The sequence below is a fragment of the Helianthus annuus genome, chromosome 17 (genome assembly GCF_002127325.2).
Source record: "Helianthus annuus cultivar XRQ/B chromosome 17, HanXRQr2.0-SUNRISE, whole genome shotgun sequence".
Lineage (NCBI taxonomy): Eukaryota > Viridiplantae > Streptophyta > Magnoliopsida > Asterales > Asteraceae > Helianthus > Helianthus annuus.
In genome coordinates this window covers 54,351,664-54,377,787 of record NC_035449.2, presented here as the reverse complement: position 1 = coordinate 54,377,787, position 26,124 = coordinate 54,351,664, and the positions used below count along the sequence as shown (strand labels likewise).

Here is a 26,124-nt window from a genome sequence, read left to right as displayed (position 1 = left end):
ATAAGGACTCCTTGGGTCCGAGCTTTGTAAATACTGTATGGTCCAAGTTTTCGATTGAAGGCATGGTCCGAGTTTTGTGAATAAGGCATGGTCCGAGTTTTAGGGTGAATGCTTGATCCGAGTTTTAGAATGGATGTTTGGTCCGAGTTCTTGTTGGTGTTTGGTCCGAGTTTTGTGTGATGTTGGTCCGAGTTTTTGTTGATGATGTATGGTTCGAGTTTGATGTAAGTATAAGTGCCCGAGTTTATTGTAAACACAAGTATTATAGCTTAATGTTAACACTAGGGATCCGAGTTTACTTATAATGCTAAGTTCAAAACCCTGTATGAGGAACACCTTGCATGCCACTGTGTGTTACTGTATGTTACTGTATGTATGTGCAATCTATGTCATGTTAATCTGTAAGCAATTATCACACGGAACACAGTTGTTTGGACACCAAGGAATTGTAAACCTTATTTGAACGTAAACACTTACATTGAGTTTATGTGCAATGTACCTTAGGTCGCGTGTAACGGACCTAACCATTAATTAACACTAGAAGCACAATAACAAACCGAGCAAACCAAGGTGAGTTCACACTCTTACCAAGGCATGGGATTCCCGGGGTAGGGAATGGGATTGGATGATTATCTGTATTTATGTTGTTGTTGGGAATTATGAAATACTGACCTCGGTTGGGAAAGGTCACTTTAGATACTGCTAGACTAGTGATACATGGGGAAGCCCCCACTACTCTTCGCACACATGCCTGTAATGGCCGCGATACTGATACTGATCTTCGCACACATGCCTGTAATGGCCGCGATACTGATACTGATCTTCGCACACATGCCTGGAATGGCCGCGATACTGATACTAAACTTCGCACACATGCCTGGAGGGCCGCGATACAAATAAAACTAGTCTACAATACATGGGAAATTCCCACTAATGTTCGTAAACATGCCTAGAGGGCCGCGATGTAATTATAAACGATACATGGGTTACTAAACAAACAAACGTTTTACGATATGAACACTATTACTAAACAACCCACTGTGAACTCGCTCAACTAGTTGTTGACTCTCTGTTACATGCCTTGCAGGTCGATAGGTATACATGGAGCTTGCACTGGGAGGCGCGGTCGTTGTGGACAAGGATCGTGAATGCTTTGATTAAACATTTTGGCATTACATATTCATACTTATGTTGGGTTTATAATTTTTGCTTCCGCTAAACATTGATATTATACTTATGTTTTGAACATCTTTCATATTGGTTTGGTTGAATTACATTTACTTTTAATTATTACTTACATGTTCAATATGATTGGTGGCTTGATCCTGGTCAGTCACGCCTCCAAACGGTGGTACTCCGCGTGTGGATTTTGGGGGTGTGACAGATTGGTATCAGAGCCTTTGGTTATAGAGAACTTGGTTTTAATATGGGGAAAAAAACGTTTTTATTAAAACCAGACTATAACCAGTACAGTGCTCAACGATCCACAACGACGCTTCGCTCCACGTGCAAGACTCAACATACTAGGTACTGCTATTCATGTTTACATTGTCTACTTGCTAGAATTACATAGAACTTTGCTCGTGGTATGCTTAGATTACATTGCCTACTATTCGTTATTGCTTGAGAACACTTGTGTGCTTACTCTCTTCTGTCATCGCACTATTCGCGAACGCTCTCTCACTTATGTTACCTTTGCTATGAAGTTCATGGCTGGACGCATTAACTTGACACAAGCCCAGTTGACGGCTCTCATTAACGAACAAGTTGCTGCGGCACTTGCAGCCGCACAAGCAGGATGTATACCCTGCAGTCGTAACTCACACTAGGATCTTTAGATCCTACACTCCTAAACCAACTCTTGTGTTTAACCTTGTCCTGTTCTTATATACACAACAGGACAACACGCTCAGCCACCTGTTTGCACTTTCAAGAATTTCATGTACTGTCGTCCAAGCACGTTCAGTGGCACGGAGGGAGCAGTGGGACTCCTCCATTGGTTTGAAAAGCTCGAATCTGTGTTCGAGATATTTGAATGCCTTGACGCTCGCAGGGTGAAATACGCCACTGGTACTCTAGAAGGAATTGCGCTGACTTGGTGGAATGCGCAAGTTCAGATATTAGGGCTGGCAGCTGCTAACGCCACCCCTTGGAATGATTTCAAGGAACTGATCAAGCGGGAATATTGCACACGTGATGACATCCACAAGTTAGAAGTGGAGTTCTTTCATTTGAAAATGACGGGGTCGGAAATCGAAGCTTATACGAAAAGGTCAAACGAGCTGGCCGTTATGTGTCCAACTATGGTGGACCCTCCTATCAGACGTATTGAGTTGTATCTCAAAGGGTTGGCACTAGAAATTCAAAGCCACATGACATCAGCCAACCTTAATAATATCCAGGATATTCAACGTCTTGCTCATCGCCTCACAGATCAGGCAGTGGAACAGAACAGGCTGTCTAAACGTATCAGTGCTACCGGTGCTACTACTTCCGCTACTCTCAGTGATAACAAACGGAAATGGGATGGGGATTCCAGCAAAGGTTCAACTACAACTCAGTCTCAGGTTCAGCAGCGCAAGACTGATAACTACCAAAGCCCTGGTCAGCAATCTTCGGGCAATCAAAGACAGGGTGGATATCGGGGAAATCTCCCAAGGTGCAATACTTGAAACAAGCACCACAACGGCCAGTGCAACAAGGGTCATTGCCAGCAGTGCCTCAAGATGGGTCATGAGGCTAAAGATTGCAGAAGCTCACGACCTGCGAATCAGAATCAGCAGCAACAACCACCTGTTCCACGAAACCAGCAGCAGCAACAGCAACGAGGCAACAGAGGATGCTATCAATGTGGTGCTGAAGGCCACTTCAAACGTGACTGCCCGCAGTTAAACCAGAACCAGAACAACAACAATAACAACAACCAGGGCAATGGCAACAACAACGGGGGAAACAATAATGGCAACGATGCCAGGGGTCGTGTGTTCGTGCTGGGGTAGGGTGACGCAAGGAATGATCCTAACGTGGTTATGGGTAAGTTTCTTCTCGACGACTTTTATGTTTTTGTATTATTTGATTCGGGTGCGGATACTAGTTATATGTCTCTGAAAGTTAGTAAAATGCTCAAGCGCACACCCACACTTCTGAACACCAAACATGTCGTAGAGTTAGCAAATGGTAAAAGTTTAGAGGCCACACACGTAGTCAAGGGTTGTAACATCGTTTTAGCCGGTCAGACCTTCTCCATCGACCTCATTCCTATAGTTCTGGGTAGTTTCGACATCGTTATTGGCATGGATTGGTTATCCCAGCAGCAAGCAGAGATCTTATGCAAGGAGAAGATCGTTCGTATTCCCCGTTCTGGTAAAGAACTTCTCGAAGTTCAAGGCGACAAGAGTGGTGCCGTAGTTGGCATCATCTCCTTTTTGAAGGCTCAGAAATGTTTGTGAAAGGGTCACACTGCCATTTTAGCACTTGTTGCAGACACATCGACGAAAGAGAAGAGATTAGAGGATATCCTTGTTGTACGCGATTTTCCTCAAGTGTTTCCTGAAGATTTACCTGGGCTACCGCCTCACCGCCAGGTCGAATTTCAAATCGAATTAGCTCTTGGAGCAGCTCCAATAGCTCGTGCACCGTATCGATTAGCTCCAACCGAACTGGAAGAACTGTCTAAGCAATTGCAAGAGCTCTTGGATAAGGGCTTTATTCGTCCTAGCTCTTCGCCTTGGGGAGCTCCGGTACTATTTGTGAAGAAGAAAGATGGAACTTTCAGGATGTTCATAGATTACCGCGAACTAAACAAGGTGACAGTGAAGAACCGCTATCCTCTACCACGTATAGATGATTTGTTCGACCAGTTGCAAGGGTCGAGCTACTACTCAAAGATTGATCTGAGGTCAGGATACCATCAACTGAGAGTCCGGGATGAGGACGTCTCCAAAACAGCATTCAGAACTCGCTACGGCCACTACGAGTTTCTAGTCATGCCATTCGGGCTAACGAACGCGCCTGCAGTTTTCATGGATCTAATGAACAGGGTATGTAAGCCTTACCTGGACAAGTTTGTAATTGTTTTCATCGACGACATCCTGATCTACTCCAAGAGTCGGGAGGAACACGAGCAGCACTTACGGCTTATCTTGGAACTTCTTCGAAAGGAACAACTGTACGCCAAGTTTTCAAAATGTGACTTCTGGCTTCGTGAAGTCCATTTTCTAGGCCATGTGGTAAACAAGGATGGGATTCATGTTGATCCATCCAAGGTAGATTCAATCAGGAACTGGCCTGCACCGCGTACACCAACGGAAATACGCCAATTCTTGGGTTTGGCGGGTTATTACAGACGGTTCATCAAAGACTTCTCAAAGATCGCACAGCCGCTTACATTACTGACACAGAAAGGTGTTACCTATCGTTGGGGTAATACACAAGAAACGGCTTTTCAACACCTAAAGGATAGGCTATGCAGCGCACCTATTCTCTCATTGCCAGAGGGCACAGACGATTTTGTGGTCTACTGCGATGCGTCGATTCAGGGTCTTGGTTGTGTATTGATGCAAAGGGATAAAGTCATTGCTTATGCCTCGCGCCAACTTAAAGTTCATGAGCGGAACTACACTACACATGATTTAGAACTTGGAGCTGTTGTTTTCGCGCTTAAGATATGGCGACCTACCTGTACGGTACCATGTGCACTATCTACACCAATCACAGGAGTCTCGAGCATATTTTCAAGCAGAAGGAATTGAACATGCGACAACGTCGATGGGTCGAGCTACTTAATGATTACGAATGCGCTATCAAATACCATCCAGGCAAAGCCAATGTTGTGGCTGACGCCCTTAGTTGGAAAGACACTACGCCTAGACGCGTGCGAGCATTACAACTTACTATTCAGTCTAGTCTTCCTGCACAGATACGAGATGCTCAGGTAGAAGCATTGAAACCAGAAAACGTCAGGGCTGAAGCCCTACGCGGCTCAAGGCAACGGTTAGAACAAAGGGAAGACGGCGCCTACTACGTAACAGGACACATTTGGGTTCCACATTATGGCAACTTACGTGGGCTGGTAATGGATGAAGCTCATAAGTCCCGCTACTCGGTACATCCAGGTTCGGATAAAATGTACCACGAGCTTAGAACTACGTACTGGTGGCCTAGCATGAAGGCCCACATAGCAACTTACGTCGGCAAGTGTTTGACCTGCGCGAGGGTCAAGACGGAATACCAGAAACCATCAGGCCTACTTCAGCAACCAAAGATACCACAATGTAAATGGGAGGAAATTTCCATGGATTTTGTTACTGGCCTGCCTAGATCCCAGCGTGGGAACGATACTATTTGGGTGATCGTGGATCGACTCACAAAGTCTGCTCACTTCTTGGCTATCAAGGAAACTGACAAGTTCTCTACATTAGCAGACATTTACTTGAAAGAAGTTGTTTCGAGGCATGGAGTGCCAACCTCCATTATCTCAGATCGTGATGCACGATTTACTTCAGAACTGTGGCAAGCAATGCACAAATCTTTTGGCTCACGGTTAGACATGAGCACAGCTTATCACCCTCAGACGGATGGGCAGTCCGAGTGCACTATCCAGACTCTAGAAGACATGCTTCGGGCATGTGTTATCGATTTCGGCAACAACTTGGAAAAACATCTCCCGTTAGTGGAGTTCTCGTACAATAACAGTTAACACACCAGCATTCAAGCCGCTCCATTCGAGGCATTGTACGGACGTAAATGCCGATCACCTCTTTGTTGGGCAGAGGTCGATGATAGTCAGATCACAGGCCCAGAAATGGTAGTTGATGCTACTGAATGGATTGCACAGATACGACAACGCATGGCGGCGGCTCGTGACCGTCAGAAAAGTTACGCTGATAAGCGCAGGAAACCGCTCGAGTTCCAAGTTGGGGATCGAGTGCTACTCAAAGCCTCGCCCTGGAAGGGTGTGGTTCGTTTTGCTAAACGAGGCAAGCTCAATCCGCGGTATGTTGGACCGTTCGAAATCATTGAAAGAATAGGCAAGGTGGCCTACAAACTGAACTTACCAGCAGAACTCGGTGCAGTTCATAACGTTTTCCACGTGTCGAATCTGAAGAAGTGTTTGTCAGATGAGACCCTCATAGTTCCTTTCAAGGAACTCACTATCGACGAACAGTTGCATTTCGTCGAGGAACCTGTTGAAATCACGGACCAGGATGTTAAGGTCCTCAAGAACACTAGAATACCTCTTGTACGAGTTCGTTGGAACTCCCGTCGTGGCCCAGAGTTCACCTGGGAACGAGAAGACCAAATGAAACTCAAGTATCCCCAGTTATTCGGAAATCGTGCAACCACTACTGAGGCTGAAGCTACTACAGAATTTCGGGACGAAATTCCAAATCAACGGGGGGGATGATGTGACACCCAGGGAAACCAGTAAACGATACAACTTAACTAGCTTCCCCAGTAACCGCATGCTAAATTTCGGGATGAAATTTCTTTCAAGTTGGGGATAATGTGACAACCCGTAATTTCAGGTTAATGCTTTAACTTAACACTATTAAGTTGGTCACACAATCTTTAGCATTGCATGGAACTATGCATTACTTTATGCATTATTTGACTTACATGAGAACTTTGTGCCTTGACTGTAAATTATATGTGGTGTGTGTGTTTTATGTAATAGATAATACTTAGGGGTGTTTAGGGAAATCAGTGGAACTTAATAACCCCTAACCCTAACCTCTCTCACAAATCATTATACGCATTTCAATCTTCCTCTACAATCATTTACTGCAATCATCTTTTTCATCATTCTTGGTGGCACCAGCTCTCAATCATCACTTTTGATCTCTCTCTTCATCTAGAATCAATCTAAGGTAAACGTTTAATGATTATTTGTTGTTAATCATTGGTTATTTGATTCATGCAGACCCTAGTTCTCCAAACAATGGTTCTGTGTTTATTGATCATCCTGATTATTGTGAAATGGTTTGTGAATAGATCTGTAATCACTTGTCCGACATTAAGATGCCTGATATGTTAGAGGTGTTTGATTGTTGATTAGATTACAGCATTGCCAATGTATGAAAATTAGGGTTTTTGATCGTAACCTGCAATGTAACTGTTCCATTGAAAACTGTAAATTGGTTTTGGAAATCACGCACGTTGTTAACTCGGAGTTAAGTGTCAGGGCTTTGTGAAGAAACACAAGTCCGAGTTTTATTAAAGAAACACATGGTCCGAATTTTGTAAAGGAAACTCATGGTCCGAATTTTATAAGGACTCCTTGGGTCCGAGCTTTGTAAATAATGTATGGTCCGAGTTTTAGATTGAAGGCATGGTCCGAGTTTTGTGAATAAGGCATGGTCCGAGTTTTAGGGTTAATGCTTGATCCGAGTTTTAGAATGGATGTTTGGTCCGAGTTCTTGTTGGTGTTTGGTCCGAGTTTTGTGTGATGTTGGTCCAAGTTTTTGTTGATGATGTATGGTCCGAGTTTGATGCAAGTATAAGTGCCCGAGTTTATTGTAAACACAAGTATTAGAGCTTAATGTTAACACTAGGGATCCGAGTTTACTTATAATGCTAAGTTCAAAACCCTGTATGAGGAACACCTTGCATGCCACTGTGTGTTACTGTATGTATGTGCAATCTATGTCATGTCAATTTGTAAACAATTATCACATGGAACACAGTTGTTTGGACACCAAGGAATTGTAAACCTTATTTGAACGTAAACACTTACATTGAGTTTATGTGCAATGTACCTTAGGTCGCGTGTAACGGACCTAACCATTAATTAACACTAGAAGCACAATAAAAAACCGAGCAAACCAAGGTGAGTTCACACTCTTACCAAGGCATGGGATTCCCGGGGTAGGGAATGAGATTGGATGATTATCTGTATTTACGTTGTTGTTGGGAATTATGAAATACTGACCTCGGTTGGGAAAGGTCACTTATAGATACTGCTAGACTAGTGATACATGGGGAAGCCCCCCACTACTCTTCGCACACATGCCTGTAATGGCCGCGATACTTTGATTAAACATTTTGACATTACATATTCATACTTATGTTGGGTTTATAATTTTTGCTTCCGCTAAACATTGATATTATACTTATGTTTTGAACACCTTTCATATTGGTTTGGTTGAATTACATTTACTTTTACTTATTACTTACATGTTCAATATGATTGGTGGCTTGATCCTGGTCAGTCACGCCTCCAAGCGGTGGTACTCCGCGTGTGGATTTTGGGGGTGTGACAATCAGTCTTCGAGAGAATAATAAAATTCTCTATGAAAAGATTGAAGCACTTAAAAAGGACATAGCTCAACTTCACAGAGACGTGAATCAACAGCAATGTTGGGTTCATGACTATAAACATAGACTCACAGTCAAAACTCTTGAATGTGACTCTGTGAAGGGTGAGTTAGAGCTCCTCACTGGAAAGTACAAACAAAACGAGTTAAACATCAAGAAGTTTGATACTTCCAGTGCCACAGTTCAAAATCTGTGAAATGTGCAACTTGCTTATCAAGAAAACAAGGGAAAGGGTTTGGGGTATAAACAAGTCCCGCCACCATACTATCATAATTATTCCAGATTGCCAATCACTGAGTAGGAAATGGAAAATTATGACACTATGATGTATGGCAAACCTAGTGATTATGTTGAATATGATCCATCTAAGTCTAAAATAAATCCGCATACTGATTTCAAAAAACCAATGAGTTTTGTTAAAGATGAAAATGTTCAAAACAAATCAGCAGATAATAAGTCCGATCAGATAGATGAAACCGTGATAAATGCAGAAGCCGAAACTGAAACAAAAACGGAACCAGTTAACAAACCCGCAGAGGAGATGAAGGAAAGTTAATTCTGATTCTATTGAAAATACTGATTGTTCTAGTTTGTGTGTGATGTGTGTAAAATGCAACATATAAAACACATCAATTAAGGCATAAAACTAACCCTTTTTAAGTACTAATGTTGGAAAAAGAGTGTTTTTGTCTTCCTTTTGTATTTTCAGGATGAAATGAGCTCAAAATCACAAAAGAAGCAAAAAGACCACTAACTCTACCATAAATACAAGAAAAGGAACAAAAGTAAACTGCCCGGACCCTCAACGGCACCTCCCAAGACAAAGAGAAGAGAACAGAAGACTGAACACGCCCCGTGTCCAGTGAACACGGGGGCGTGCCCAGGAAGCAGCAGAAAAGACAAACCAGTAGAAGCTTCCATTGCTCACCACGGGGCCGTGCCCAGCGGACACGGGGGCGTGTTGAAAGTACAGCAGGCGCATTAATTGTAATTCGCAATTACAATTAATGAAGAGAGAGAATGTCAGACGGGCACGGGGCCGTGTCTAGCGGACACGGGGCCGTGTCCAGCGTTCTGTTCAGCCTATAAATAGAGGAGCTTGGTTTCATTCTCTCTCATCCCTTGGCACACCACCTCTCTCACACTTCATCCACCACCCATCACCACCATAACACCATCATCCACCACCATCATCCATTGTCCATCATAGAGTGTGTGAGTCGTCTCGGGATCCAAGATTGATCGTAAGAGTTCTTGACAATCAAGGCCATGTTTGCCTAAGTCTCTTACATCACTTGGTGAAGACAAGTGTTTAGTATAATACTTTTTATTTTTAATCTTTTGCACTTTTTATTTGGTTTTGTATTAATGACTTTAATAACTAGTTACTTATGTTGAAGGTGATCTTTCCTTATCGTTTGTCCGTGGTGTCTTGGCATTATTTTACTGTCTATATAAAATAAAAGATTTTCACCATTCATATCTCCACGGTCTATATGGAGGTATGTTGGCTACCTGGTCGGGGGTTAAGGGAACGGTTTGGTAAAGGTCTTGCCCTTGTTCAGCGTTTAGAGGTCCTGCTTGGGACCTGGGTCAAATTTAGTAGGATCTCCTTCAATGCCCATAGGTATTGGATGGCGGGGATCCAAACTCTTTGACCCCCTCATAAGCTAACTACTATTAATACTATAACCCGGCTATTTAGGACTGTATCCCTGCTGACTCAGACTACTTAGCCGAGGGTAACGTCACCGCCGAAAACGGGGCCTACCATAATTTGCATTAATAACTTAATTCATTATCTTTCAATAATCCGACCCTTTAGGATTGTATCCTTGCTGACTCAAACTACTGGGTTGAGGGTAACGTCACCTCCGAAAAAGGGGCCTACTACAATAACTAAGATAATCTCTTAAACAAGTGCAAAAGTGCGAAAATAATCAAAGGTTATACTAATACACGTGTCGGATCCAAGTGATTCATCTTGTCTATCTGTTTTTATTTTATTTTATTTTTCAGCATTTAGTTAGTTTTTATTTTTCTTAGTTTAAAACATTTTTCTAACTTTTTGATTTGATTAGACGTTGAGGATAAACCGGTATTAAAAGCTCTTGTGTCCTTGGACGACCTCGGTATCTTACCAACACTATACTACGTCCACGATGGGTGCACTTGCCCATATGTGTGCTTAGTGTTAGTAAATATCGTGTTTTATAAATTTAAAACTTGGCTAAAAGTGTAAAAAGGGCTTAAATAAACATCTAAAATATATATACACTAACACGCATCAAGTTTTTGGCGCCGCTGCCGGGGACACAAGGATTTTAAGAAAGTTAGGAATCAACGGCCTAATCATCTTTTTATTTTTCTTTAATTTTTAGGATTTTTTTTTAGATTTTTCAGCTTCTGCAGAGCTCAGCACGGGGCCGTGCCTGGTCGGACACGGGCCGTGCTCAGCAACATTACTGGCAGTTTTTGTTTTTCAAGTTAACAGAAGGCTGACCACGGGGCCGTGTCGGTGCAACACGGGGTCGTGTCCAACTTCCAGTAACTGGGATCTGAAAAACAACCACTGTACCTCCGACCACGGGGCCGTGTTCGCTCGACACGGGGCCGTGGTGAACCTTCTGACCAACATTCTTTTCTGTTTTTATTGCAGGACTTGGAACCCGACGCCAACCTCGCGTAGTGTATGAGCTCCAGTTCCAATAAAGACATAAAGGAACCATTAGAAGAACCCGAACGCTTTCTCAGAAAAAGGTTAAAAGCCAAAAACCAAGAGAAAGTTTCGGTGACCCACCCCCAATGGCGGACCAACGTACCCTCATGGATTACTTACGGCCCACCGTAGGTAATCTCGGCGCCGCTATCAATGCCCCGAATGTCGAAGCCAATAACTTCGAACTTCGACCGCACTTGATACAAATGCTCCAAAACTCCGCAACCTTTCACGGGCTCGCGGACGAGGATCCTCATCTACATATAACTAATTTCTTAGAAATATGTGATACATTTCGGATCAATGGAGCATCAAACGACGCCATCCGCCTTCGTATGTTTCCATTCTCACTAAAAGACCGAGCAAAAGCTTGGCTCAACACCCTCCCAGCTGGATCGGTAAACACCTGGGATGAACTAGCCCAAAAATTTCTATATAAGTATTTCCCTCCTTCCAAAACTGCTAAATTAATGGCTGAAATTAACACATACTCACAAGAGGACGGGGAATCCTTATATGAAACTTGGGAAAGGTTCAAGGAGCTATTACGCAAGTGTCCCCATCACGGCCTCGCAATATGGCAACAAGTATCCACTTTCTACAATGGGTTGTTGCCACATACTAGGCAGACACTTGATTCTAGCTCCGGGGGACTTTTAGGTAATCGACGCCCACACGAAATATATAATCAGATTGAGGAAATTGCTCAAACCAATTTTCAATGGCACACTCCCCGGGGAAATAAAACTATCGCCCCGGGCGCCCATAAGGTAGACGAAAGCACCTCGTTACAAGCCCAAATCGAGGCCCTTTCTTCAAAAATAAAAAAATTAGAAATGACAAAAACAGTCTCGGTTATGGCTTGTGAGGGGTGTGGTGGGTCACATGAAAATTGGAGTTGCATGAAAGAAACGGACGATCAACAAGAAATGGTAAACTACATTGATAATAGACCTAGGCCGTCGGGTCCTCCAACAGGGACCTTCAACCAAGGATGGCGAAACCACCCAAACCTTGGTTGGAGGGAGCCCGGCAATAGTAGTAACCAACAACCACAACGAACAAACTTTCAGCAATCAAGAAATGAGTCACAAAATTTCACTCAACAACAAAGTGGAAGAGAAAGGCTCGAAGATACTATATCTCGCCTCGTCTCTGACACTGACAAGAAAAATTCGGAAAGATTCCTACAATTAGAATCAAACTTTAGGAATCAACAGGCTAGCATTCAAAACATAGAAAAACAAATAAATCAACTAGCTCAAAATTTTTCCGAAAGACCACAAGGCGCATTACCCAGCAATACCGAAACCAACCCGAAGGCGCAAGTTCACCTCATCACGCTACGAAACCGGACCGTAGGGCCTGCAGAAGTACCTCCAGCCGCGGAAGAATCAACGCCAACAAATCTGCAGGAGAAGGACCCTCACCCATCAACAGAGCCTACCAAGGCTACTCGGGTTCCGTACCCCGGTAGGTTAATTCGTCAAAAAACCAACGAGCAATTCGCAAAATTCGAAAGTTTGCTAAAACAATTGCATGTCAATATTCCTTTTATCGAAGTCCTAACCCAAATGCCCAAATACTCTAAATTTATGAGGGACTTCCTTACACATAAAAAGAAAATTGAAAATTTGCAAGTAGTTAATTTAGGCGAAGAATGCTCTGCCCTCGTGCTCAATAAACTACCCGAAAAAAAGATCGATCCCGGAAGTTTCACGATTCCGTGCTCAATAGGGGAATCTCCCGTTCGCAATGCCTTGGCCGACTTAGGGGCTAGCATTAACCTCATGCCCTCTTCAATGTTCAAAAGGCTTGGCTTGGGAACCACAAGCCCCACAAAAATAAGCATACAACTCGCGGATCGATCGGTCAAGTTCCCGCAAGGTGTCATCGAGAATGTCTTGGTAAGGGTAAGCAGATTCGTTTATCCTGTTGACTTTGTCATACTCGACATGGAGGAAGACACCGAGGTCCCTCTTATTCTAGGGAGACCTTTCCTTGCCACCGCACAAGCAGTAGTGGACATGAATGACGGGACACTAACTTTGAGATATGGGGACGATGAGGTAAAGTTCGGAGTTGGGAAAAGAATAGAGGATGACGACCCGATCCACTACATGAAGGTTATCGACTCAAGCTTGGATGCCGCTCTCCAACGGTGTAACTTGGGAGGCAAGGCATCCCAATCAAAAGACGTGTGATCGGGAATTGGGTCTAGCCAAGGACCCTTATAAACGTGGCGCACCACGGAGGCATTCCGCGGACCTATCCTTAGTTTAGTTTAATCTTTTAGTTTTTGCAGAATAAATCACACTCATGGTGGTAATGGATGAAAAAGGGAACGAGAAAAAATGGAACCATGCAGAAGAACAGAACAAACCGACAAAAATCTCCATAACAGAAGGCTCCACACGGGCCGTGCCCAACCAACACGGCCCCGTGCTGAGCCCCCTGCAGGAAATCACCCAGTTCAGGTAACTGGACACGGGCCGTGTTCAGCGAACACGCCCCCGTGTCCAGGCTTCTGTTTCACTTCTATAATTTTTGTTACTGGCACTTGACCACGGGGCCGTGCCCGGTCAACACGGGGCCGTGTCCAGAGTGCCAGTAACACAAATCTTTGTTTTTAAAACACACTTTTACATATTCTAATCAACCAAAAACTTTATTTTTGGACGCATTGAGGACAATGTGTAATTTAAGTGTGGGGGGGATGCTAAAACCTTGGAATTTTGCAAAATCCTAAAACAAGCCTTACACAAAACTCTATTGGAACCGCTAAACACCCCAAATTTTTTCAAAAACTTTTTCAATTTTTTTTATTTACTTGTCTTAGTTTAAGTTGGGAATAACAAGTTATAAAAGGGTTATATTTTTACAAACTTACAACCGATAGCGTCGTGATAAAAAGAACTAACATAAGAAAATTATGAACCGGTATAACAAGTCTAGCTAAAATTCGATTATATATGCTTGGTCACATTAAAAACCCATTCCCACAAAAAGTGAGTTTTGAGCCTTTATTGAGCATAAAAATACACATATTTAGATTAAATGCTCATTTTTCGTTTCTTGTGTGAATAGCCGCTCGGTCTTTACAAATCTAGAACTTGCCACAACGATACATTCCCGGTCCTTACCAACTTAAACCCAAGTAAGTAAATGATGGAGGCATTAGGACTAACTATTTTTCTTTCAAAACCATTTTTTTTCATTTTTTTTACCTACCCAAAACCCCCCTAGAAAACCCCTTTGAGCCTAAACCTTTCATTTCATTACCCCCAAAACAATTTTTTTTTACCCACCAAAAACTTTTTTTATTTTTTTTCACCTTTATTTTAGTAACAAACTCGGTTTTTCATAAACATACCCTTTACGTGACGAAAAAAAAAATAAAAAAAAAAATAAATAAAAAATAAATAAATAAAAAATGAATGAAGTCAAAAACAAACATAAGCTACAAAAAGCTTGTTTGGAGAAATACTTCAAAAATAAATGTCACCAAAAATAAGGTATTTCACGAAAACCGACACTTGTTACGATTTTCGCCCTTTTTACTAACCACTAACCAACCACCCACCTTTAAACCCAAGCCTTCACCCCAAAAGACCTCTTGATATTTACAAAGGTAAAAAGTTAAAAAGGAGGAGGATTGATCGCTTGGCAAGCATATGGAGAATGTAAATCCGTGCCGCTCTCGAGCGATTCACTTAAATATACACCTTCGGCCGAGTGATTGAGTGATCTCCCGTGAGGTATGTGAACTTGTATATAAATGGAATTTTAATAAGGCATGCTATGCCCAAATAAGTAGTTTATCTTATGAAAAAGTTCAAAATAAACCATGACGAATAAGATTGTAAATAAAATAAAAATAGAACCTATACAAACCTTGGATTCCCGACACTCTAGGACAAGTTAAAACTTCTCTTCTACCTATTCCAGTTGGGAGTGTAAGCCACATTAAAAGAGTTTTGCTTGAGGACAAGCAAAAGTTCAAGTGTGGGGGTATTTGATGTGTGTAAAATGCAACATATAAAACACATCAATTAAGGCATAAAACTAACCCTTTTTAAGTACTAATGTTGGAAAAAGAGTGTTTTTGTCTTCCTTTTGTATTTTCAGGATGAAATGAGCTCAAAATCACAAAAGAAGCAAAAAGACCACTAATTCTACCATAAATACAAGAAAAGGAACAAAAGTAAACTGCCCGGACCCTCAACGGCACCTCCCAAGACAAAGAGAAGAGAACAGAAGACTGAACACGCCCCGTGTCCAGTGAACACGGGGGCGTGCCCAGGAAGCAGCAGAAAAGACAAACCAGTAGAAGCTTCCATTGCTCACCACGGGGCCGTGCCCAGCGGACACGGGGGCGTGTTGAAAGTACAGCAGGCGCATTAATTGTAATTCGCAATTACAATTAATGAAGAGAGAGAATGTCAGACGGGCACGGGGCCGTGTCTAGCGGACACGGGGCCGTGTCCAGCGTTCTGTTCAGCCTATAAATAGAGGAGCTTGGTTTCATTCTCTCTCATCCCTTGGCACACCACCTCTCTCACACTTCATCCACCACCCATCACCACCATAACACCATCATCCACCACCATCATCCATTGTCCATCATAGAGTGTGTGAGTCGTCTCGGGATCCAAGATTGATCGTAAGAGTTCTTGACAATCAAGGCCATGTTTGCCTAAGTCTCTTACATCACTTGGTGAAGACAAGTGTTTAGTATAATACTTTTTATTTTTAATCTTTTGCACTTTTTATTTGGTTTTGTATTAATGACTTTAATAACTAGTTACTTATGTTGAAGGTGATCTTTCCTTATCGTTTGTCCGTGGTGTCTTGGCATTATTTTATTGTCTATATAAAATAAAAGATTTTCACCATTCATATCTCCACGGTCTATATGGAGGTATGTTGGCTACCTGGTCGGGGGTTAAGGGAACGGTTTGGTAAAGGTCTTGCCCTTGTTCAGCGTTTAGAGGTCCTGCTTGGGACCTGGGTCAAATTTAGTAGGATCTCCTTCAATGCCCATAGGTATTGGATGGCGGGGATCCAAACTCTTTGACCCCCTCATAAGCTAACTACTATTAATACTATAACCCGGCTATTTAGGACTGTATCCCTGCTGACTCAGACTACTTAGCCGAGGGTAACGTCACCGCCGAAAACGGGGCCTACCATAATTTGCATTAATAACTTAATTCATTATCTTTCAATAATCCGACCCTTTAGGATTGTATCCTTGCTGACTCAAACTACTGGGTTGAGGGTAACGTCACCTCCGAAAAAGGGGCCTACTACAATAACTAAGATAATCTCTTAAACAAGTGCAAAAGTGCGAAAATAATCAAAGGTTATACTAATACACGTGTCGGATCCAAGTGATTCATCTTGTCTATCTGTTTTTATTTTATTTTATTTTTCAGCATTTAGTTAGTTTTTATTTTTCTTAGTTTAAAACATTTTTCTAACTTTTTGATTTGATTAGACGTTGAGGATAAACCGGTATTAAAAGCTCTTGTGTCCTTGGACGACCTCGGTATCTTACCAACACTATACTACGTCCACGATGGGTGCACTTGCCCATATGTGTGCTTAGTGTTAGTAAATATCGTGTTTTATAAATTTAAAACTTGGCTAAAAGTGTAAAAAGGGCTTAAATAAACATCTAAAAATATATATACACTAACACGCATCAGTGTGCAGCGTCAGTAAGAACTGAAGAGAAGTCTAAGGAGGATGATGAATCACATCGAAGTGCTGCTGATAATGTTGTTTCTGATAAAACTGGCATTTATGCTTGGAACTGTGTTTTTTCTTGATTTGCTGAGACTTGGGGTGTTCCCACTAAGACTGATGAATTTGGTGCTATTATCTTAGATTATGCATGTGATAAAAATGACTGTGTTGAAAATGCTGAAAATGTTGAAAAAGTTGAGAATGATGTGGCAGGAGAGCCTGATGTGTCATCTGAGGAATTTGAGACATCTGCTTCAAATAACTCAGAAAACAATTCTGATAATTCGCAATACGCACCTGTATGTCTGAAGCATCAAATGACACATCAGATGCTCCCTGCAGTAATGATGTTTTTGATATGACTGATTGTGATAGAGAAGATTTTATTGTTGAGCGGGGATCATCTGAAGATCTTGGCAATCAAACAGAGGATTCAGGAATCTCAGATAACGAGCTCAAATCTTCGAGCATTTCCGATTGTGATGATCAATTAGAATCTAGCAGCATTGCGAAAGAAGACAGTCAAACTGTCTTCGACATAGACTGCTCATCATCTAAGTTACCAGAATCATCTAATGTCGAGAGCTCAGAAGCTGATCTGACTGAAGAAGAGACATCCATAGAGTCCAATTCTGCAGAAACCCATGGAAACATGGAAACTATGGAGAAGGAATCCATAGAAATCAATTCCACAGTCGAATCAGATGATGAAATTGTAGAAGAAATTATTGTGGAAACCTTCTCTGCAGATTCTCTTGAGAACATGATCTCTAAAGAAAAGGAGGATGTGAAAGTCACTTCCACAGACAGTTCAGCTATCGATCCCAAAAGTAACCTTAACAAAACAGAGTCAACTGAATCTGTTCCCCCTAAAAGAAAGTGGTCACGTAGAAATAGAAAGCCAAAAAGGAAGAATGCCAATACGGAAATCTCAAATCTTAAGCAAACTGAACCAAAGCTCAAGGGTAAGGTTGTGGACACTTACTCTTGTGCTGACAGCTATAAGGCGGGTTCCTCCAAGAACAAGCACACTCCAAAGCACTCAGTGTCAAATGAATGGAAAAGACATGATCAGTTCTCGAGAATAACGTAAGCCGAACTAGATGTCTTTTTCTCAAAAAGGCAGACTTGTTTTAACTGTGGAATTCCGGGACACATCGCAAGAAATTGTGTTCATCGTCCCTACTACTCTAGGAACATGTACCATCAGAAGGCCATGCACTCAAGTTTTATCAAAAATCGACATTCCAAAGCAAGGCCTTCTGACAGAGACTGGAATCTTGCTAAACAGAAAGGCAACAGTTTTTTAAAACAAACAGGTTTCAAGAAAAGACAAAATCCTTTTCATCATACAGAAATGTCTCAGACACCAAAGATTGGAGACCAAAAAATCCTGTTAGATCCCAGTCTCCGTGTTCGCAACCATCAACTTCTACCGCACCGCCCAATGTCACAAACAACAATAATAACCATATGATCTTTCGTGAAGTTACCTACACAGATAGCGATGGTAGACGCAGGTCTTCTATGGCCTGGGTTCCAGTCTCTAACTGATTCCATTTTATGTGCAGGAACGACTATGGAGGGCTATCTTTAGACTCTGGTTTATCGATAGTGGTTGTTCTAGACACATGACGGGAGACATATCCTAGTTGAATGATATCAAGATATTCGACGGTGGATGTGTCAACTTCGCGGGAGGAGAATCAGGAAGAATCACCATGTAGATTGGCTGGAAGAAAATGCAAAAGATGCTCGCATTGGCCCTGATTGGCTATATGATTATTCCTCCTTGTTCAAATCTTTTCCTATTTTGTCTGATGAAGCTGTTGTTGCAGGAAATACAATAGAAGAAATGCCTATTCCCGTTGAAGATGAAGATGAGAATGTGCCATTGCAGAATTTAATCATAAAACTCCCTGTGAATCCATCAGGATTTGCCAAAGAAAATGCAGCACCAAGTCATTCCTCAACTACTCAAGAGTCGATTCCTGTACCTTCAACAGACAACCCCAATGGTGAAGGTAACAACAATGAAGACTCTATTGGACCATCAAATGTTCAAGGAGCTTCTTTTCAAGAATCAATTCCATCTGATTGCACTGTAGATACGCATGTGATCAACCCCACTGCACCAAGTGAGGGGGAGCCATCTGGAATAGCTTCCAGAAATTTTCAAATTTGCAATCTAATCTGCAAGCTCCTACAACAGCAATTCCACGGCGTGTTCAGGAAAGTCACCCAACCACGAATGTCATCGGCCCAGTATCTGCTGGCGTTCAAACCCGCAGCAAATATGGAGACATCAACACATGCTTGTATTCTTGCTTCATATCACCGATTGAGCCTAAAAATATTAATGTTGCTTTGCAGGAACCTGGATGGGTTGATGCAATGCATGAAGAGCTAAATCTGTTTAAACGGCTCGGAGTATGTAAACTTGAGAAGCTGCCCCAAGGAAAACAAGCCCTTGGCACACGATGGGTATTTCGTAACAAGCAAGATGATTCTAGTGTGATTGTAAGAAATAAGGCCAGATTAGTAGTCCAAGGTTTCAGTCAAGTTGAAGGCCTAGATTATGATGAAGTGTATGCCCCAGTCGCTCGTCTAGAAGCCATCCATATCTTCTTGGCATACGCATCCTTTATGGGATTTACTATCTATCAAATGGATGTTAAGACGACATTTCTTTATGGGAAGGTCAAAGAAGAGATTTAGGTTGCTCAACCGTCGGGCTTCAATGATCAAGAAAAGGAAGGGTATGCTTACAAGCTGGACAAGGCTTCGTATGGATTGCATCAAGCACCTCGTGCATGGTATGCTACCCTAACATAACATTTGCTCACTCATGGATACACCCGAGGGATGATCGATCAGACATTGTTCATCAAACGTGTTGACAAGGACATTATCCTTGTTCAAATATACGTTGACGACATCATCTTCGGATCGACTAATGATGCACTTTGCAAGGAATTTGAAGAAGTCATGAAGAAAAAGTTTGAGATGAGCTCTTTAGGAGAAATGACGATGTTTATGGGCCTGCAAGTCCGTCAGAACAACCAAGGAATCTTAATTCACCAAAGTAAATATGTAACCGACGTTCTTGCAAAGTTTAGCATGACAGACTCGAAGCCAAGTGACTCCCCAATTGCAGAGCGACCGTTGTTGACTGAGGATCCAGAGGGAAGTCCTGTCAATCAGACGTTGTATTGCTCGATGATCAGCTCACTAATATATCTGACTGCAAGTCGGCCAGACATTCTGTACGCCGTGTGTCAGTGTGCTCGTTATCAGGCTAACCCTAAACTCACTCATCTAACTGTTGTTAAAAGAATTTTCAGATATTTGAAGGGAGCTCCTAAACTCGGACTCTGGTATCCTAGAGATTCGAACTTTGATCTGTTTGCCTTTTCAGATAGCAATTTTGGAGGAATTGATAGGGATAGGAAGTCTACATCAGCTGGATGCCAATTCTTTGGAGACAGACTCATTTTTTGGCAATGCAAGAAGCAGCAGACAGTATCTCTCTCCACAGCGGAAACGGAGTACGCTGCAGCATCTGCATGCTGCTCCCAGGTTCTTTGGATGCAACATCAGCTGCAAGATTACGGTTTGACTTATCTTGATACAACCATTTATTGTGATAACGATGCCGCCATCCATATCACTAAAACCCCTGTTTTTCACTCCAAAACCAAGCACATTGACATTAAAATTCACTTCATAAGAGATTGCTTTGATAGAGGTCTTATTAAACTTGAACAGATCCATACTGATGCTAACACAGCGGATCTTTCTACCAAACCTGTCAGCATCTCTAGGTTCAATGTGCTTGTAGACCTCTTGAAAATGATTCGCTTCACCGACTGAGCATTAAAAAAAACTCTTGTAAATAATATTAAGGGGTTTTTATGTGTTCCATCTGGTAAATTTGGGCATAAAGTATTCTACTTTTGCACAAATTTAGGGGGAGAAAAGTTGCTGGGAAATGAAATGAGCTTTCGTGTTAAAGAACTTGATTAACACACGTAAGGTTTCAATGTTAAACAAGTTAGGCTCCACGGCGATGTGTTGATAGGTCTGTCGCTCGAAAAGCAAAAGAAGCAAAGTGATACAAATATAATGGGACTGGACATCTCGTGGGTAACAGACCAACGGCGTATGATTTCATGGTCTTAAATCCTGCGTTGATAGATAGCCAACATCTGAGGTTTCGGGTCTTTATACTAATAAATCATCCGGGATATCAGGGCTGTCCCTCTGTTGCATCCAGACTATATGCAGACCTAGGCACAATCAGGATATCTTGCTAAAAGAGCCATAAAAAGGGCCAAAACCTGAAAACGGAAGAAATATCACAAAAAAGGAGAATTCCGTGAGTTATCATAGCCAAATTCGTACCGTTTAAGGTATCTGTCTCGCCCTCGTCAGAACTTCCCTGGTCTCTCTGCTGTACGGAAGTACTGACCTGTTCACCGGGAAGTCTGGCGTTGAAAAATAAAATGGATGATCTCAGTATACTCACCTGCTACGATAAACCGTTGTGCTTACCTTGATCGCGGGGGTATGCCTTGGAATGGGACACACAGATGTTACAGTATAATTCTACCTAAAAGCGTATCACAAAGCAAAAAATTTAAGTTTGAGCGGTGGATTTAAGAGGATAAACCTATAAACAATTTCATGGACCAGCCTAAGTAAACAAAGAGCTGAAAAGTGTCCCTTAATCAGTTCGAGAACGATTTGATCCCGTGACAGTCTTCCCAAAATCACCCCATTTTGGTATTTTGTGCATACTATTTTTGTTAATTATTATTATTTTAATATTTTTTTAATGCTTGCTCAATGGGGTGTTTCGCTGATTTTGAAAGGGGGTATTTTGCTATTTTGAAAAGGCTAAATAAAATAATGATAAAATCTTTGAATCTGGATGGCCCACTGTTCGGAATAAAGCCCATTAGGAATTGACTTGGTCAATCCTGAACAGGCCCATCATTCCGGATCATCCGAAATGGACCTGGCCTATAATCATTTCGGAGTATTTAATGAGAAACAGACAAGAATCGTATCACAATTCCGGACCATCACGGATGCAACTGAATATTCTTTCCCAACTCGCTTCATTTCGGACTCATTACGGATAGATCACGGACCATAGGTATATCATTCCGGATCATCAATGTGCATTACGGATGATTCCGGTTCATTACGGACAAGAAGATCATCATCACGGATGATTCCGAATGATTCCGGATGATTCCGGACCAAATGAGGGCCATTACGAATGACTACGGACGGAATTTCATTCCAGATGAAGAAGTTCATCCGAAATGAACCCCATTATTGTGACCTTTGATAGCTGACCTGATCATTTGAACCCTTTTTCTAATGGACTTTTGGACTGCTTTTGGACTACTTACTGTGAAAGGTTACTTATGTTTAAGTTTTTGACGTGTTGATTTTGTCGACTCGTCGTTAACTCAAATGTAAGCAAACCTTCAAATAATATAACGACAACTTTTAAGTGCAGAAAATGGCAGGCGCAATGTTGCAAGAAGAAAATCAACGGCAATTAGAGGTCAATGAATTCCATAATCAAGCAGGCTTTCTGTCAGATCCTCCAGCAGATCAAGCAGAGTAGTTTGGATCGCTAATCAGGGGTCTAAACAACTGTCCTCTCATGCATGCCTTAAGAACAAATCCTGTAATTTGCAGCAACTGCATCAACACATTTTGGAATACTGCAAAGATTAACAGGTAAGGTGCAGGATCTATTGAAGCTACTGTGCAGAAGACAAAGATTATTGTATCTGAAACAGTGGTTCGAGAGGTGCTAAGACTGGGAGATTAGCCGCATCATCCTACATTATACGATCAAGATAGAGTTCAAGCTGCCTTAAGAAGGATGAGTTATGAAGGAGGATATCCTACTGTGCTGAAGAAGCTATGTCCACCATACTAGAGGCTGTTAGTTCACTTTTTCCTCCAATGTGTTGCTGAAAACAAGGGTGGATGGGATCAACTAAAGAAGACACAAACTTCAGCAGTTGTAGCACTTGTGAGGCATTCATCTTTGATAACATGAAGAAGATGTTGGAGGATCCAAAGAAGAAGATATTTATGCTGTACCCGAGGTTTATGCAGATGATTCTTGACGAGAGATACCCGGCGTTGGTCAAGGGGCCAAACTACATCAATTTGAAGCCAATGGGCCCAGGATGCTTTGAGAATGCATGCAGAAACAAAAGAGCCAAACATCATAATTTTGAAGGAAGATATGCTCTTGAGAAGCATGGGAGGTTTGCTGACGTTGTACAAGGAGCTCCTGTTGCACCAGCTCCTCCAGTCATCCCTGTTGCTCCAGTCCCGCCTCCACTAAATGCACAGATAGCGAAAGAGCATGACGTACAGCTCATGCAGCATGTACAACAGGCAGGTGATGATGAAGAAGAAGAAGTTCTTATAGTTGATACTGAATCAGAAACAGACTCCAGTGAAGAAACTGATTCCGAAAGCAAAATAGAGATAGTAACATCTGATAAGGAAGAGGATGTTGTTCGTGAGCCAGTGCCAATGACCTCTGATAATCTTGCAGCTTTGATTCGAAGTTTACAGGGTGGTGATGGAGACCCTCCATCCATTTCCACTATTGATATTCAAGAAACAACTTATATCACTGAAGAATCAGCTCCAAAGAAACAAATAACCGACAATGCACCTGACAACGTTCTTTCTGGGCCCTCGACTACCTCCGAGTCCACTCCTACAGTTGACCCTCAACCTGATCCACCAACAACTGATGCATCAAAGAGAACAGACCTGGAAGACACAGACTTGTATGATTTCAACTTCGACTTTGAAACCACCCCCTCACGGCCAGGCAGTTCAAGTGGTGGTGTTCAGTTTGAAGCAGGAAGCTCCAGTGGGGCTCATACAACAGAACATGATGAAGCTGCATTTCGATATGCAAGCGAAAAAAGACAATTCTATGAAAGCGATATTGATGAAGAAAAGTATGTTAAAAGTTTGAAAAGGTGTGTAGTGATATTGGAACAAGATGGAGAACTGAAAAGTGCTCAGATTGTTTCTCTACAACAAGACGCTGCATTAAAAGAGGCCCAGATCTCCTCTCTACAATCTCAACTCACAAACAGAGATCTCACTATAGATCAACTGCAAGGGGATCTGGGGATGTTGATGTCAACTGTCTATGATCTGAAGGCAAAACTTGAAAAGAAGTTTGGAAATGAATTTGCTGATAAAAAGGATGAGCAGTTCTATGTTGGAAGACCTGAGCAGACACACGAGCAAAGAGCAGCAGCTCATGCAGCAGCTGAAGCTGAACGTGCAGCAGCTCTAGAAGCTTATTTGGCTGCAAAACCAAAGAAGCTAAGCAGCAAGACCAAGAAGAGACGTGAGCAGAAAAGTTAGAGAAAGAAAAGAGAAGCAAAGAAGAAACAGTTGCTGGTAATGAAGAATCAAGACATGAATCCTCTGGATGAGAACTTTCAGCTAAAGGATCCCTCAACAAGTCCTGACAAACTAGTGATGGAATTGGGATCTACTTATTACGATGAAGTGGGAAACAAATCAGAGATGGCTTGCTAGAGATTTGAGCCAGAGAAACAAATGTGGTTGGTTACTCGAAAGAGTGGACATAGGGAGTATTATGGAAAGGAAATTCAATTTGAATCTTGGACTCAGATAGATTTGAAGACTTTGTTACGAGCTCCTTACTATGATCCAGATCTAAGTAAGAGAGGCAGAGGATGGGTTTTGCACTCACGTCTTGAAAAGGAAGTGAGAACAAACTTTGCAACCATGAAGACTATTGAGCCAATAGTGAGACAGAATCCTGGTGGTGTTCGTGACTCTTTCGCCAGGAGGACTGTCAAATCAATCATCTGGCCTCCCACTGACAAAGAGAAGATCATTCCACTCACAAGAAAGTTTAAGAAAGGAATACTGAGGAAGTTTAGGTTCTAGGCTTATGATCCTCTTCTGGCAGAGGCTGTTATTGTTACTGAAGAACAGTCAAGCAGGATTCCAAACTCTTACGACCTGATGAGCTTTCATGAAGAAGAAATCTTGGTTCTCATGCGCCATCAAATCCGAACCAACGAAAAATATGAAGAATGTGCCAAATCTTGGACAAGTGCTGCTACCAACATTTTGAAGAACTATCTCTTTGCTGATCCTCCACCAGGTCCTCACGATCCAAGAGTCTGATGCGTCTGCTTATCCAATAAACCTAGGGGGAGATTGTTAGGCTCTTTAAGGTTTATGGATAAGATAATTAGTGGATTAGTTGGTGTAATGGGTTAATTATGGGTTTTGGGCCTATTTGGGTAGTTATGGGCTTAGGGTTTAGGGAGCACACTCCCTAATCTCCTTCTATAAATAGAAAGTGATGTAATAGGTGCATGGTTGGTGGTTTTGAAGAATCTTGTATTAGACAAACATTTTTATGCAAGATTTCTGAATAATTTGAATATCAATCATCCTTCTTCTTCATCTTTTATTGCTTTTACAACTTGTTTGTGTGATTCCGCCACCTTACGAGTTGTGCGATATCATTGTGATCTCGGTTTCGGGACTTACACACTTGACTGTGCAAATAGCTTAATGAAAGTGTTAAAACGATGAAACATTGGATATATCTAAAATGCCACTTATTAAATGTAAGAACCTACAAAACCAAAATCACTACTATGCCAAAGAAGTCAATTATATATTGCGTTCATTTTGTGACATCCCCTGGAAAAATTATCACTTATTTTGATATGGAGTAGGGTAAAACATTTAATAGTATTATTATTGAAAACTTGTAAAATAAAAGCGCAAGAAAAATGAGTAACAAGCTTACCATCATCGATCTGCACCTCAGAGCAACATCACGAATGGTTTTATCACGCAATGTAGCAGCAATTTTGATATACTAGTTGAAATCGATGTTAAAATATGTAAAAATAACAGAATTTGGTGTAACCTGATTTGCGGAAGATCTAGGGTTGATCTTCAGGTGATTTACCTGCAATTGAATGCGAGAAACCGGAAGAAATCAGCGGAAATTTGCAGAAATGAACAATTTAGAGGGATCTAAAATGTTTGAAACCTAGGATTCGAGTGAACGTGGATAAAAGGTGTGAATGAATATTATTGGATTATTAGGGCAGGTGTAACCCTAGAAATTTGGGGAAGATGATGAAGTGAGTGTTGAGTTTCAACGGGTTGAGAGGGAAATTACCATTTTACCCTCATGTGCATTGCATATGACAGTTTTTAACTGAGATTTCTAACCAGGTTTGGGCTAAAGGACAAAACGTGGAAGATTT

The 26,124-nt window shown here is 41.8% G+C and overlaps 2 protein-coding genes across 2 annotated transcripts; both read left to right on the top strand.

Annotated features, from left to right (window-relative positions):
• Positions 1-17,144: 17,144 nt before the first annotated feature.
• LOC110924163 lies at positions 17,145-18,421 on the top strand. The gene is made up of 2 exons (XM_022168199.1): positions 17,145-17,875; positions 18,358-18,421. The coding sequence occupies exons 1-2, from the start codon at positions 17,145-17,147 to the stop codon at positions 18,419-18,421; spliced, it is 795 nt and encodes a 264-aa protein (XP_022023891.1).
• Positions 18,422-19,651: 1,230 nt separating this feature from the next.
• On the top strand, positions 19,652-20,659 carry LOC110924162 (uncharacterized mitochondrial protein AtMg00810-like). The gene has a single exon (XM_022168198.1). It carries the CDS (start codon positions 19,652-19,654, stop codon positions 20,657-20,659), a length of 1,008 nt encoding a protein of 335 aa, XP_022023890.1.
• The last annotated feature ends 5,465 nt before the right edge of the window (positions 20,660-26,124 follow it).